Source organism: Pezoporus flaviventris, unplaced genomic scaffold, assembly GCF_033815535.1.
Source record: "Pezoporus flaviventris isolate CSIRO_AGI_PZ_B2104156 unplaced genomic scaffold, CSIRO_AGI_Pfla_v1 ptg000031l, whole genome shotgun sequence".
In the NCBI taxonomy this organism is placed as follows: Eukaryota; Metazoa; Chordata; class Aves; order Psittaciformes; family Psittacidae; genus Pezoporus; species Pezoporus flaviventris.
In genome coordinates, this window is record NW_026892579.1 from 19,480,785 (window position 1) to 19,496,963 (window position 16,179).

At 39.9% G+C, this 16,179-nt stretch overlaps 1 protein-coding gene across 1 annotated transcript in view; it reads right to left on the reverse strand.

Annotated features, from left to right (window-relative positions):
- Positions 1–16,179, reverse strand: part of LOC133272825 (cytochrome b5 reductase 4) — a 48,288-nt gene that overhangs the window by 2,722 nt on the left and 29,387 nt on the right. The window contains exons 12-14 of the mRNA XM_061460369.1: positions 6,101–6,253; positions 5,318–5,468; positions 452–538 (exon numbers count right to left, since the gene is read on the reverse strand). Of these exons, the coding sequence (XP_061316353.1) occupies positions 452–538; positions 5,318–5,468; positions 6,101–6,253 (391 nt within the window). The remainder of the gene's footprint in view (positions 1–451; positions 539–5,317; positions 5,469–6,100; positions 6,254–16,179) is intronic.

A 16,179-nucleotide genomic window follows, 5' to 3' on the forward strand; every position in this document is an offset into this window, starting at 1 on the left:
CACCAAAGAGACTTTTCAAGACTTCTTGAAATCCATAATGTTGCTCCCAGGAGTACACTACCCTTCTCTAGCACTCCTGTACTTCTCTTTGCATATCTGTATTTTTTATTGCTAAGGCTAATTTTCTTCACATTCAAAAACCTTCTCAGACAGACCCAAAGATCATCTCATCTAACATGTAGTATCCAAAAAACATCTATAAAGCACTGTCAAATCAAATCCCTGTCTGTCTATGGGACTTACAGATCCGAATGACATGGCCTGCTGTTATGCATCTGTAACCAATGTAAGCACATCTCACACTCCCTAGGTCTCATTAAATTGGTGGCTAAAAGTTTCCAGAATCAGAATCTGTCTTTGTGTCAAAGCTGTACAGTTAGTCTAAACCCCAAGACTTGCTCTCCTATTCACTGAGCTGGTACAAGTTGTTTTCCAGAGTACTTTTAAATACCTTTCATCTTTAAGAGCTAATTGCTCTAGTTGGTTTCTCCAAAGTATGTCATCTTCTGTTCTGTTGAAGAAGATTAGCTTCACTGTCCTTAAAAAAAATAAAAACATTAAAAAATTAACTGCTGATTGCTCCTCTATTTGAAACACATGTTAAAGAATCAGAACTTACTGCATTATACAGAAGCCTTTAACTTACATTTTTGTTTGTTTGTTTGCAACTCTGCAATCCTCAGATCTTTCTGCCGCTAACCCAGTATAGTTTTTTTTTTTATTTGCTGCACCTGAAAGTCTGTTGGACTTATGACCTGTCTTCTAAATGTCATAACCCTGTCTGTGGTTGCAACTTCTAGTTCAGGAACTGCCTCCCTAAGAAAAAAAAGTTTCTTGAAGTTACTAAGACCTGACTCAAATGATGGCAGTATAGCTTGTCAAATTTCATCTAGTGGTTTCTCAGTATTGCTTGGGCATTACAATTAGTCACCAGTATATGAACTCTGACCGCCTTTGTAATATTACATTCACCAGGTTCTACAGGAGAAACTGGAATTTCAAGGTTAATGTCAGTATTAATTTCATAAAGATGGAATCTAAACACATAAAAGAGAAAATCAGCTGTAAGACTGAAGTATAGTTCTGCACTAAGTTATCTTATTTCTACTTTCTTTGTTGATTTATAAAATCTATTTACCTGAAAATCTATTTACCTGCTTATAGGCATTATATTTGAGTGGAAAAAACAACAGCCACTTAAAGCCCTGTGGAATGCAGTTCAGGAACTGCTCGTATTTAACAGCACGTTGTCTGTCTCATATCAGTTGTCCCCAGGGTATTAGTCTGTCATTAGTAATAAATAATTTAGGTTTGTGTGGCTTCATCAAATTGTAGATTCTGTTTTGTAAAGTCAGTCGCTTTGTGTTTTACCTCCACTGAAGCATAAAAACCTGAAGGGATAATAGCACTGGCCTTAATGACAGAGCATGTATTTATGTTCACATGGGTAACCTGTCAGCTAAGTCTGCTGGCCCTGCATGCCACACAGCCCTGTAGTTCCAGTTCTGTAACATGGCACTCCACTATGCAGTGTGCCTTTTCCATGTAGCTGACCTTGCTTCTAAGACTAGGGCTAGACACAGCATCTTTATATAACAAAGTATGATGATTACTACTAATTTCCATCACCTCCTCCTCCATACTTTGCAGAGAGCCATTTTTCATTCATGCATATCACAAATGCTAGGGCTTCTGTGGAGAGTTCATGATCTCCAGCTGCAATTTAAAAGCCTTTATTCTCCCAGTCAGAAGATATGTTTTTCTGACTCCTAACTTTTTCCCCTTCTGCAGTTTGGTAACACTTCAAGATACCAAGAAATTTCTCACAAACTACATTAGATGGCAAAGAACAGAGATCATCTTCTACTTAGGAGAAGCATGTTTTGTTTTCTGCTGCCAAAATGTAAAACTGCAGTATGACTGTTGTATGTAATACACATCATCAGTAGTGTTACTGAGAGAAAGAAGTTCCACGTGCATTACAACTGAAAATAAGTTACAACACACAAGCTTTAGAAAACTTGTATGGAACAACACAGCCCCAAAAGCTATGCTGCATCTTTAAGTAACTAAAATAATCTTATTCAGAAGCTAGCCAAAAGTCCAAGTTCCTCACATGTTTCCCAGGGCCCACTTTCATGAAAACATGGAAAATAAAGCTCTCTTCAAGAACGTAGTGCTGTCAAACCTGGCATGGTACACCACAGCATTGAATGTTACTCAGGTAGGGAATGAAGTCAATAAAATGTGCAAAGAAAAGTCATGCATTTTGTTCATTGGGCACCCAAGGAGAGAAACTGGTTATTTGGAGAATAATGCTTTGAGACACCCTTATTGATACTCCCCAGCACAGATAAATATATCTGCTGCAGTACTGCTCAGTACTCAGCACTATGAAAAGAACAGAAATCCCCACACTTGGAATGAACTGACAACAGTTTTGCTAAAAATGAGGGAGAAAAGAGCTAAAAGGAAGAGGTGATTTAGATATGGTCCCCACCTGTACAGAAGAGCTGGTTGAGAGAATGATGACAGAAGTTAGGTAACAAATGAAAAACTTCATCAGCTCTTTGGAAAAAATAGGAATAATCTAACATACTGGAATCTACTTCAAGGGATGTAGATTTCAAAGAGCGCAAAAAACTGGTGTGCAAAGTCATGTGGGACACTATATTAAAAGTGAGTATGAGAACAGAGTGGTAATTTAAGAATGAAAAGCTGAGAACAAACAAGACACAACTATCAAGGAGAACTGTGAATAAACTGTAAGCATTCTATAGTTACTTGAGAAGAACATTAGCCCTCTACGTAGTGTTTAGCGCCCTTGTGCCTCAGTCTTTTTCAAGAAATGCATCCATTTGATTGCACTTATAAACCACCAGCAAAAAGGAGCAAAAATCTGATCTTATAAAGGATAAAACACCACTGAGGACTGATATTCTTCTAAAATGAGTACTTTGGCCAAATACTATTTGGCCTGTAAGAGAAGAAAAAAGGCTGAAGAAGAGCATTATGACTTCATGCACGAAAGGATACTGCAGACAGGAAGAAAACAAACTGCTTTCCACTTTTACCATAGGCAAGAAATAACAGAATTCAAAGACAATAGGGAGACTTTGGCTAGATATCAAGAACAGAAATCCAATGATCCAAGCCTGTTACATGCTGCACAGCAAATGCTGTTTAGGGAAACTGTGGCTTCTGCAGCATTTGCTGTGCAGCCCCAGAGGCTCAACAGTGCTCACCCAGCACTACAGAGGCCACTTTTGCACCCTCAGGTGACAAGTCAGTCATTATTCAAATCCTTCCTCAACTTTCTGCAATTCACATTCTAATGTGTGCAATCCAAGTTTATGGTAACCATTACTTTTCACAGTAAGACAATTTAATGCAAATTATATTTATACTATTTATATATACATATAACTCATGTATAAATAATATTTAAGAACACACACACACATACTAAAGACAATCTTGTAATGTTTTCCCAAAAGAGAAAGTGAGGGTTAAGGAGCAAATATAAGGCCAAGAAACTAAGATGCCTAGAGCAGTCAGAGAAGCAAAGTTTTAAGTATCTGCATATAAACAGAACCTGTACCAAATCAAGTCATTCTAGCTCCTAACAGGCTACCAGGGCAAGAAGGAAAAATTCATTTACTTCAACTAGTAAGAAAACAGATATTGCTGCATCCCAAACTAACTGTGAGCATAAAGTTCCCATGAGAAAATGTGCTGAAGAGAGTTAAAATCAGCCACTCTCGTCACCTTTCAAGGACAGAGTAGAAACAAACACTATCTGTGAAGAAGTAGTATTTCACACACATTATCTAGTCTGTTTATTCTAGTTATTGACAAAGTGTCAAGATTTGCATCTTTTATTTTGCTCTCGTTAGCTTTGTTTTCATATTATCACAATTACTTTTATCTCCCCTCAAAAAAGAAAAAAAAAAAACAATAAAATAATTCACTCAGTAATGCTTCCCAAGCACTTTGTCAGATGACAGATTTATTTTTGGATTCACAGAGCCTCTTTGGAAAAGCCAAACAGAACAGAGTCTTGCTGCTCACAAAATAGGATTATATGCAATTGCTGAACAATAAACAAGACAAGAGTAATGCCTGGGTTTAGACTTTTTTCTAGAAACAGATTTCTGTAGTACATGTCATCCTTTTTAGCTTTACTATGAAGATTAGTGTCCACATAATCTCACAAATAATCTCTCTATGCTGCTTCAAAATGTGCTTCATAAAGGTACATAATGAACCAAAACATCCTGTGCTTATATTGAATAGAACTCAGTATCAGAAATTAATCTCCATTACAAGAGTCCAAATTCAAAGCTACAGGAAAACAGTAGCACAACTATTGAACTCTCTTCCACAACAGCTTAAATCCAGTTAAGTTGTATTTTTCATTTTTATACTCTCCCAAATTACAATAGTTGACACTGACAAAAATGTAATCTGCCAAGAAATTATACAAGACGTGATTCTAGAGGAATATTTTTTCTAAAAGCAATGCAAGCACACCTTACCTCTATCGAAGTATACCCCTGCAGTAATTCCCTGCACTTCCCTTTGAAATTGAGCTATTGTACACTCTCTTACAGTTGTAAATGGACAATCGGATCAAGTAGAAGTACTAGTTCTGGGATTCTGAAGCACATTAGGGGTCAAAACAACCTGTTCACTTGACTAAGAACAAGTAACGCTTCCTTCTATAGGCTTTACAAGTAGAGTGCAGAATACATATACAATACATACCTTTTTATCCATTTTTAATATACTTAATGCTATGCTTACATAACTTGCACTTTATGAAAGCTGGTACTCATCTGATAAAAATGTCTTACAGTTGGTTTTCAGGGGAAAAGAATATAAAAGTATGCTAGCTATTCTAACAGATTTAAGAGAAGCCCTAGCTAAACAGCTGCAAGCCACCTCAGTCCAAAAACCAGTACCTACACTGAAATACTTCAATACTAAAAAAAGCACTCAAATGCAAAGCTGGTTAAAAAAAAAGAAAAGCAAACCAAAACCCTTCAGAGCGAGCTCATTTGTATTACAACTAAAATCCAAAATATAAATCAGTCCATTTTGTTGATGTTAGCCGAGAATCAAGTAAGCGTAAGTTGCCAAAGACTCTGACAGACTCTTCCCTAAAGCATGCCAGCTTTTTGCGTAAATTGAAGAAAAATGGTTGCATAGCACTTTATGTTGTTAATCATTTTATTAACAATGAGACTTGTCCACTATGTTTCATCCTTCCTTTGGATTACTCTATCTTAGGGTTAAATCATAAAAGTGTACATACCGGAGGCAACTAACTTCAGTCAGAGCAAAATTCAGCAGTTTAACCATTGGTGTGAAGCCTGTGCCTGCTGCCAATAAAAACAGCTCTTCTGAAGTTTGAACCTGTGACTTCTTGAAGCTACCTTCAGGACTGCTGACAGAAATATAGTCTCCTTTATTAAAAAAAAAATAAAAAATAAAAGAAGGTGAACACTAATGAGAAGAAAACAGGCTAATCACTATTATGGGGTTTTTCAAGGCCATTTCATACTGCCTTCATCTTAGTATTAGGGTTCCTTTCAGAAAGGTACTATGCATTTTACACAAGGATCAAGGATTCTTGTTAAAAGAAGAGATACTCAATTAAAACATACTGTCTTGATGCATTTTACACTGTATGAGTTAATAAACATTTGTGAAATCGAGTGTTAAAAATCAACCTCAGTATCTGAAATGGAAAAGGAAATACATCTTAAGTCACATAAAACAGACCTAGTTTTCCTTATTCAAAAGTACAAAAAGTTGTTCTATAGAATATATACTATCAAAGTGATCAACTATAATGTGTGATACAGTTAACAGAACAGTTAAACATGAACATATTTGGATGATCAGACAGGAGAGCTTTATGTAAGGGACAGCTAGTTACAGCGAGGACACAGAAAATAAGATTTTTAAAAAGTTATAAATATGTCCTGATGTATAAGGTAAACAACAAGAACAATCCAATACCCAGGCAGGGAAACTGGAAAGATAAAGTGAAAAAAAAAAAACCCACCACAAAACCACCCCAGCATATACTTACCAATTTGTAGATGGTCAAGGGCCTGTGTGAACAGTCCACAGGGATAAATTTTAATCATTAAATATATATGTGCACTATCATGGCAAGATGGTTCTTGGAAATCCAGTGGCAGAAAAGGCAATACAGGTGTGTATGGTTTTACTACCTCTGTCCCTAGACAGAAGACAAAAAGATAGCTGAAATAATATGAAAAGTACTCTACATCCAGCAAATTTATTCCAAGCAAATAACAAAATAAACAAACAGTAAACAAATAATCTGTACATCCCATCAAAATAACACCATCACATGCTTTTATGTAAGTATATTACTTTCCACAGCACCAGTTCTTATTACAGTAGCCTTCCGCTTCTAATTAAAATCTTCAGGCCACTGTACAATATGTTATTTCTACACTACTTAGCAATTCAAAACACTGGAAGAGAAGATTTAGTCATCCCAAAGAACATGAAAATCTAAACATTTGCATTTAATTGCAAGTAGCACTTCTTGATTTTTTCTAAAGTGAAACAGGAAATTCTTAGCACTGCATGATTATATTTTCTTTCACTACCATTTCATTTCAATATAATGACTGAAAGAAAATTTGCAAGAGTTGGACACCAGCAAAGAATTAGGTAGGGAGGAGGAGGTGCACAAAGCAGTTCTCAATTAAATAGTACTTAAAAATACTTCTGAGAAATCTCTCTACCATGTATACTGCAATGGAAGGACAGAGTGGGAAATGGGGAAATTAGAGAACACCCCACTCCCCAGGCCCCAAAAGTTGTAACACTAAGGAAATTTTAGGGTAAAATGCAGCTGCTACTTCCAGCATGGAATGCGGCTGGCATGCACGGAATCTCCCAGAAGATAGTTCCTCAGGCAACCCTGCAACCTCGGCGTATGCTAAGAGAAACTGATTGGAGGGTGAAGCAGAGTGAAGGTCCTGCAGCCAGGCTCTGTTATACTTCCTGCAGGAGTGGGAACTTGAAAGCACCGTGTACTGATAAATTGCACACAGCTGCCAAACAAGCAAACTACATTCGTGTTTTTAAAAGCAAAGCAAGAGGATTTTACACCCATCAGTAACAAAGAGCGTGACTGGAGTCATTCAAGCTCCATAGGCATAGAGACAGTTACTGTGAAAAGGCCTGAACAGATACAAGGGCCTCCAACAAGGTCAGGAGACCTAGGAACAACACTGATTTATGAGACCTGATAGCAAGAGAGAAGGCTCTGGCCTTGTGTAGGCGGACTGAGGAAACAGGAGTAACAAACCTCTAATCAGGAATGACTACCTTTGAAGTCTGGTACATCCTGACAACAGCTGGACATCATCAAAATATGGCTTCACATGTCAGCAAACATGATTAGGGTGTCCTTTAGATGAACTATCTTCATTATACTCTCATTGTAATACTAAAAATCACACCCACAGGTCAAAAAGACCCCTGCCCAGGTTTGAGATCCTTCTCTCAGCATGCGCAGTAAGAAAATCCATGATGTAACCGTATGCAAATCAGATGGCCAATCCATACATGGTGGGAGGGTTATGGGGAGTTACTAACCTGAACTGAATTGTATAAATATGCAAAATCAGGAAAAGAAAAGTTAGGGAAGATTCCATCGTAACTACTGGGATCGGTCAACAGTTTGAATCTGTCTTCTCCCCCCCCATAGGGACACCTACTGGGTAAGAACTATACTCTATATGCTTTAATAATTCACTAACTGGGTTTTGTATATGTTTTTGTGTATGTTATTTCACACTTGCTCTTGCAGTTAGTGTACTGCCAACAGCATCTTCAAACCTCAATCTGCCACAAACTTATATATAAAAAATTCTCAGCTGAGATCTCCTTTAGTTTGTTTCTGGAAACTTGAATAATTTACTCAACGGGTGCATCTGTTATCACGAATCCCTAAACAGGACAGCTGAATCACCCTCCGATATAGTGTGCTGTCCAGTGGAGCACCTTCAGAGGGCTCTGACGGGCTGATTGTGACAGAAAATTGGCATAGTTGGCAGGACTGCTATGGAAAAGCTACTACAGGAACAGAAATGCACCCCTTCCCAGGCTGGGAACAAGCGGGCTCAAAATTTTTGGAACACAGTTTTAAGAGCCTGTTTATTTCGTACACAGAAAGAAGCTAAAGATGTCCCTGCTCCCAAACTAATTGCTGATGTAGAATATTTAACTCTAAAATCAGAAAATGAGGTATTGAAGTCATCATTAAGTTCTGAAAGGGAGGCAGGAAAAAAACTGGGAATCCGAGTTGATGAACTTGTAACTGAAAATAATCATCTTAAGACTGAGGTTGACCGCCTTAAAACTCTGCTCGCTTTAACTGAGCACAGAGAGAAACAGTTGTCAGACGATAAAACTCGCACCACTGTGCGTCCAATCCCCTGGTCACCAATGGAATTAGTGGAATTACAGGAAAAATATTCAAGGCAACCAGGAGAATCTGAAGTTGAGTATGTGTGGCGAGTTTCCCTTTCGGGAGGGGATCGAATTTTGTTGAGTGAAGAGGAAGCAGAAGGCTACTGGGGACCAGGAGTGTTTCTAACTACCACAGCAGGCGATCACAATTATTCCCTGACTGCACGGGCTGCATACTGGGCAGGCAGTATAAATCCAAAAGACAGAGGAGAGCCGCTGGTGATTAATACCACCGACTTTTCTGATTTTGCTGTGTCAGTGCAGAAAGCAGCATGCATACAAGCGATTTATGAGAGAGATGTGACAAGAAAATCCCCAATGTTAGCTCCTATTGACCCAACACGATTAATTCTTCTCATTTGTGGACTTCCAGACTGCCTTAAAATGCATGCAGCACACACCCTAGATCGCATTGAGGAATCCCGAGCTCGTAATAAGGGTGACCGTGATAGCCAGAGTCCTGGGCAGAATCAAGTTCACATAATCACTTGGAGTGAATTTGCACAGGAGATTATATCATACGGATGCCGAATTGGATGGGCCAGTTCAACTGTAAACCCACCCCATTCCCTGGATTCTAGTCAGCGAGTCCATCAGATGGGTACTCCAAAACCAAAATTCCAGGAGAGTTCCAAATTTGAGAAGGAACGGAATCACTGGTGGAGAAAAGCCATAGAATTAGGGGTACCCCGACAGTGGTTACACGGTGTCTCCACCAGCAACATCCGCATGTTAGTTCAATCTCTACATAAAAGAGGTAACTTGGGTGGAGAAAGCCAATCAGTTAAAAAACTACTGCCTCACAAAGAAAGTGCACCCTCTACACCAGAGCACAGTTTCATCGACCTGGAAGAACCCTCAACAAAACCCCCCAAACCCCGGGGTGGGCAGAGAGCTACCCTGGCTGGTAGGTGTTAACAGTGCCATGTCTCTCCAGTCAACATGCTCAACCCATTACTGCAATCCCTGCTGGAGCCCAGAAAATACTGGTAGAATTCCCCAAATGCCAACACTAATGAAATGGCAGAAATTCCTGGTGTAAAGCTTAGCCAACGTAAAACTAAATTCAAAGGAACTGAAATAAGAGAAAGCCCCACTGCAAAAATCATACTCTGGTGGCCAGGGGGAAAAAAAAAAAAACAAAACAAAAACTAACTAAAATTGAGGCATTGACTGGCACAGCATATGATGATATTTTAGGCTTTAATGTGCTGTATGGGCAAGCCTGGAAACTCCAGGATGGAGTGGTGTGGAGTTTCGGCTGCAGTAATGGGGAATGGATAAACGTTGATCCTAAGGAAAGTGGCACAGCTAAACTGTACTTACTAGCTGCATCTATTCCTTTTTACTCTCCTCTAAAGTTACCAACATCCAACAATGCCTGTTGCCAGCAGCTGCTCAGGCAGGGACTGATGGAGTGGTGACAGATTTAGAATAGAGGCATTCTCACAAGCTTTACAATTCCCCTGTATGGCCAGTGAAAAAAAACCAAACAAATGGGCAGTGACAACTTACAGTGCACTACAGGCACCTAAATGCTAATTCTGCACCCTTAACTGCCACTGTACCAAGTGCTATTGAATTAATAACACAGATTCAAGGAGCATCCCATACCTGGATGGTGACACCAGATGTACAGGATACATTTTTACAGGATCAAGACAAAAATCAATTCTTTTTCATGTAGAAAGGAGTACAATACAACTTTAATAGATTACCCCAAGGTTATGAACAGTTACCTACTATTGCTCACAATGCATTTCCAGACATTCTGTTGACATTCCCAGTACCACCAGGGGTTACAACCTATCAGTACATTGATGACATACTGATGGGGGGGGGGGGGGGGGGGGGGGGGAGAAAATACAGAGAATGTTAACAATGTCATGAAAGGACTTCAGGAAAAATGGCCAGATTTCAGTCTGGACATTCCTGAATCAAAATGTCAAGGACTGACACAAGAAGTATGATTCTTAGGACCATGGGGGGTCAGAGGCGCCACTTTTGTTCCCCTTAATACTCTGAGGCAATTGAGTACCATGGAAGTGCAGCAAATTCTGGGAACTTTGATGTATTGGCAAAACCAAATTCCAGGGGTTTTATTATCACCCGACCTCTCTATAATTTGCTCAAAAAGGGGAAAGCATCGAAATGGACTGAACAACATGCAAATACACTAGAGCTGCTGATAAATGACTTAAGGTTATTCCAACAGCTGGGACCCATACATTCAGATGATCCTGTTCATGTGGAGTACAGCTTTAGTGAGCATGGCTCTCATTGTAATTTTTGGCAGAGGAACCAGATGGCTCAGAGACCATGAGAGTTTTGTTCTAATTCTTTTATTTATACTGAAACAACATATTCAGATCTTGAGAAAGGACTGTTGCCCTTGGTACAAGCAGCACAACAGGTAGAAAAGAACAAACCAAACAGTGATCATACAAGGACCCTTCCGCCTTTTTGGAGCTCGTCCATAGGGGTATGATGCCACCTAACGGCATTGACCAGAAACCCACTGTCCCTAAGCAGCATTCCTATTGGGAATCATAGGATAGAATCATAGAATCAGCTAGGTTGGGAAACACCTTTAAGATCATCAAGTTCAACCGTTACCCCAGGACTGCCAAGACCACCACTAAACCATATAACTAAGGGTCTCATCTATATGGTTACTGAACACTTCCACGGATGGTAATTCCACCACTTCCCTGGGCAGCCTATTCCAGTGCTGGCTCACATGATCTGTGCAGAAATTTTTCCTAATATCCAATCTAAACCTCCCCTGGCTCACCTTGAGGCCATTATCTTTCGTCCTATAGCTTGTTACCTGGGAGAAGAAACCAACCCCCACCTCATGTCATGATTTCCTGGCTGCACAATGGCTTCCAGCTCCTCCTATTTGTTGTCCATGCTGCAGGCATTGGCATAGATGCATTTAAGTTGCCCTGTGAATCTGGACTCCAATGGTGGCATGCTACCCTGTGGCTCATTTCTAGTGAGCCTGGTGTCATCCTCTTCCCCCTTCAAACCTTGTTTAAAACTCTCTCTATAAGCCCTGCTAGCTGCTGGGCTAGAATTCTTTTTCCCCTCTGTGACAGATAAAGGAAGTGCACAGGGGGACAACAGTGGGAGAACCCAGAGCACTTCTAGCTGCACAATACACTGCAGATCATATTTACACCGATTTGTATGCCACTTTCAAAGGAGTCACTGACTGGATAAGCCCCTGGGAAGCCAATGACTGGCAGGTGAACAGAGTCCCAGTCTGACAAGCTCATAGCTTGAAACAGTTATTAGGAATAGGAAAAAAGAGTGTGTTGTACATTGGTTGGGTTAAATGACATGATCAAATATAATGGCTGCTTAGTTTAACCAGCAGGTGGACAGCTTTACACATCTGTGGAAGATTGATGCTGCTGTCCATGATCAAGATCGGGAGTGCCTGCTCTTATGGTCACATGTTGAACAGGGCCACATTTGATGGGCTGATTTATATCAAGAAGGCATTGCCCAAAGATTGCCTGTATCAGTTAAACTATGCGAGCAAATAGCGACCGCCTGTTCACACTGTTGTTTGTGACTTAACAGGGACCAGCTGAGCAAGCCACCTCCTCTACATACTGGAGATAAGAAAACACTGTGGCACATTGACTGTATTAGTCCATTGTGACTATCAGATATGAAAAAATTTATCCTGGTAGGAGTGGAAGTTATTTCTAGCCTCACCAGGACAACTAAGTTTGCATCAGTGAGCAGGGAAATCATGGTAAGAGGCTTCAAACAGTAGTTTAGTACACTCCCCTTTCCAGAGGAAATTCAAAGTGATAATGGGACACACTTCACAGCTACTGTAGTACAAGACTGAGCCAAAGAAGAGGGAATTTGCTGGGTATTTCACATCCCCTATTACCCTCCAAGCCAATGGTATTATTGAACATACTAATAGGTTGTTTAAGCAATTTGCTAAAACTCATGAATCTGAGCGTCACCTGTGATTGCCATATGCCTATCTGTCAACTGTCTATCAACTAAACAACAGATGGAGGAGATAGTTGACCAAAAACTAAAGCCTGTTCTGTATTCACTATCACAATTGCTCCAAAAGTCTCCACTAAATCTAGGGAATACCCTACTGGGTTTTATGCTGGACAATCTGTATCAGTGCAGATGCCTCAAACTGGGACAGTGCCCATGGTACTCATCACTCCCAAGAACCTCTATGACTGGGAAGCTAGGAATTACTCAGGAAATGTACATGGGATCAGTACCCGATGGATTTTACCCTCCTCTTAACTAACACCCGCCGGTTGTATTTTCAACCGAGCACATGGCATCTCTTTTTTCTTGCAGGAACCCTGAATGAACTGCCTATGGATGGAAGGATTAGCCTATACCAACCGTGAATGCATACACACAAATATGTCATCTATTTTAGCTGTGGTGCTATTTCTACAGTGCATGGTCAGCTGGAAACCCAAATTTTAAGATGACAAAGAGCAATGCTGCACCCATGCTAATATTCCAGGTGCTGGCAATGATGGCTCTTGTAACCTGTGGCCTGAAAACTCTAGAGTGGCCATGTTCCCAAGCCTACCTTTAGTACACTTGAAGCTACATTCCAGTAAAACACACTTAAACTTAGCCACTGTATTTGTGCATGGAACTGAAGTATATGCATAGCATGAGTAGAAGTGGGAGAAACTATACATAAAAAAGATTGACATAACTCGCTAAGTACCACTTCTGAAGCATTAGCACTCCAAGCAATGCCAGAGGAAGAAATACAAATAAGGGTGCTGGGCAATCAAGGGATCAATCCATGAAAAAGCCATTGAAATATATCATACTAATCTTTCTAAACCAGGTAACAACAAGAAGTCTTGCTATGAAATACCAGAATCAGATTGCTGGTGCTATTTTGCTTTTACACATACTTGCATTTTGTTCCTGGGGAACATGTAATGTAGAACTATTGTTTGATTTTGTGATTGTCAAATGCAAATTGTGACATTTTTGTGGCCATGGATAGAGATGTACATACTTCCAGACGTGCCTAAGCCTGGTCTAAATTTGTCTGCAGTAGTTCTACACCATAACATCACCTCTTACAGGCAAGAGTGGACTATGCAAGTGAAAATAAAAAAAAAAAAAAAAATTTTTAAAAAATCAACAAATACCATCTTTAAGGGTAATTAAAGGAGACATCATTTTGATAGGATGCTGAATTGAAAAGCACACTAAATGCATGACAGTCTTCCACATTATTGTAAACTATGCTGAAGGAGAAGACAGTGTACATATCTATCCTTTTAGACATGAATCATAGAATGGTTAGGGTTGGAAAGGACCTTAAGATCATCTAGTTCCAAGAATGCTGGTATACTTCAAAACTACCCCTTTCAGCACTCACAATGTGTCACTAGACAGACTCAACTCTCATTTGAGCTTGGGTATTCAATTCAAGATTCATATTGAACAAGCATATTCACTAACTCAGCCCCCTACCAAACTGTCTCTCACATTTATAACACTGGTAAAAGATATGAGACGGTGAAGAAGGTACCCTACCCACTGAAATTCAGGAAGTAATTTGGGATAATGCAATTGACTTTTTGAAAAAGTTCCAGTCCTGGTGGTATTTAGTAAATTTTACTTACGATCCCATCAACAGCATGGCCACAGCTTTTGTGTTAACTATACACAATGCTTCAGTTTATACTATATACCCAATCATTGTTAGTACTGAATCACAATGGAGCTATATTCTATCCCCTAGAGCATGGGCCCCAAAGGATGGAAATAAATGGCAATATCCATTCAAGCATTGCGTGCAAACAGCAAGGATTTATTTGAGAGTAATACCTTCAAAGCTCAAGACATTTGTCTTGACTCTGAACAGAATGTTTGCCATTTTGAAATACATCCTAATGAAAACTTTGAAACTGTAATTGTATGTATTGGCAAAGGATGCACAAGCATGGAAACTCTGTGATTTTATACACAAAGATAATATTACCTGGAATACAAACAATCACTCAACTATTTGTGTTTGTAATTTTGTTGAGATTATAGGATGTGATTTCACTTACTCAGCTCCTGTCACATCTTACTGACTGATGAGATGCTAATTCAAGACCTACTGCCTACCCCTATTGGTATGAATCTCAATTTAATAAGAAAATTGCTACAATATGAAGACCTGAAATGGTTGCTGAAGCAAGATCAGGACAATTGGCAAAAGATTAATTGCTGTCTATCATGACGCAGAAGAAATACATCATGTGCTGGAATGAGCAAAGAAAGATGCAGAACACCAGTGGGGAACTCTTCTTGGATGGTCACCAACTGCTACAGGAATTCTCAACAACATGCTTCACCTTGTTGCTATTCTAACTGATATTAACTATTTTGCTCTTCATCACTGTATTGTAGATTAGAATCTGGATTATTGTAAAGTGAGTCATTTATCACTTTCCCCCGGAGAATGTGTACATGCATGACAATCCACATACTATATATGCGGAAGACATCCCTAATCAGACTAAATATTATGAAGCTTGAGTGACTATAGTCACCGTGTGGATTATGTGGGAAAATGGGGGAAATTAGAGACCAATCCTCCAAACCCCCAAAGTTATAATATAACATTAAGGAAATTTTAGGGTAAAATGCAGCTGCTACTTCCAGCATGGAATGCGGTTGGCATGCACAGAGTCTCCCAGAAGATAGTTCCCCAGGCAACCCTGCAATCTTGGCATATGCTGAGAAACTGAACGGAGGGTGGAGCGGAGTGAAGGCCCCGCAGCCAGGCTCTGTTGTACTCCCTGCAGGAGTGGGAACTTGAAAGCACCATGCATTGATAAACCGCACACAGCTGCCAAACAAGCAAACTACACTTGCATTATGAAAAGCAAAGCAAGGGAATTTTACACCCATCAGTAACAAAGAGTGTGACTGAGTCACTCAAGCTCCATAGGCATAGAGGTAAAATAATTTTAACTTGTGTTAAGTAACCTGTGAAAATGCCTGAACAGATAACACGCTTCCTATAAGGTTAGGAGACCTGAGAACAATACTGACTTATGAGACTTGATAGCGGGAAAGGAAGCTCTAGCCTTGTGTAGGTGGATTAAGGAAAACAGGACTGATGAACCTCTAATAAGGAATGACTGCCCTTGAAGTCAAGTACTTCCGGACACATGGACATCACAACTAGGTTGGGAAACACCTTTAAGATCATCAAGACCAACCATTACCCCGGGACTGCTATGTCTACCACTAAACCATGTCAACTAAGGGTCTCATCTACATGGCTACTGAACACTTCCAGGGACACTGATTCTACCACTTCTGTGCGCAACCTGTTCCAATACCTGATCGCCCTTTTGGTGAAGAATTTTTTCCTAATATCCAGTCTAAACCTTCCCTGGTGCAGCTTGAGGCCATTACTTCCTGTCCTGTTACTTGGGGAAAGAGACCATCTGCCTCTTCTCTCTGCCTTCCCTTTCAGGTAGTTGTAAACAGCAATAACGTCCCGTCCCCATCCCCCCAACTCTTCTCTTCTCCAGACTAAACAATCCCAATTCCCTCAACCATTCCTCATAAGACTTGTGCTCCAGGCTCCTCACCACTTTGCTGCCCTTCTCTGGA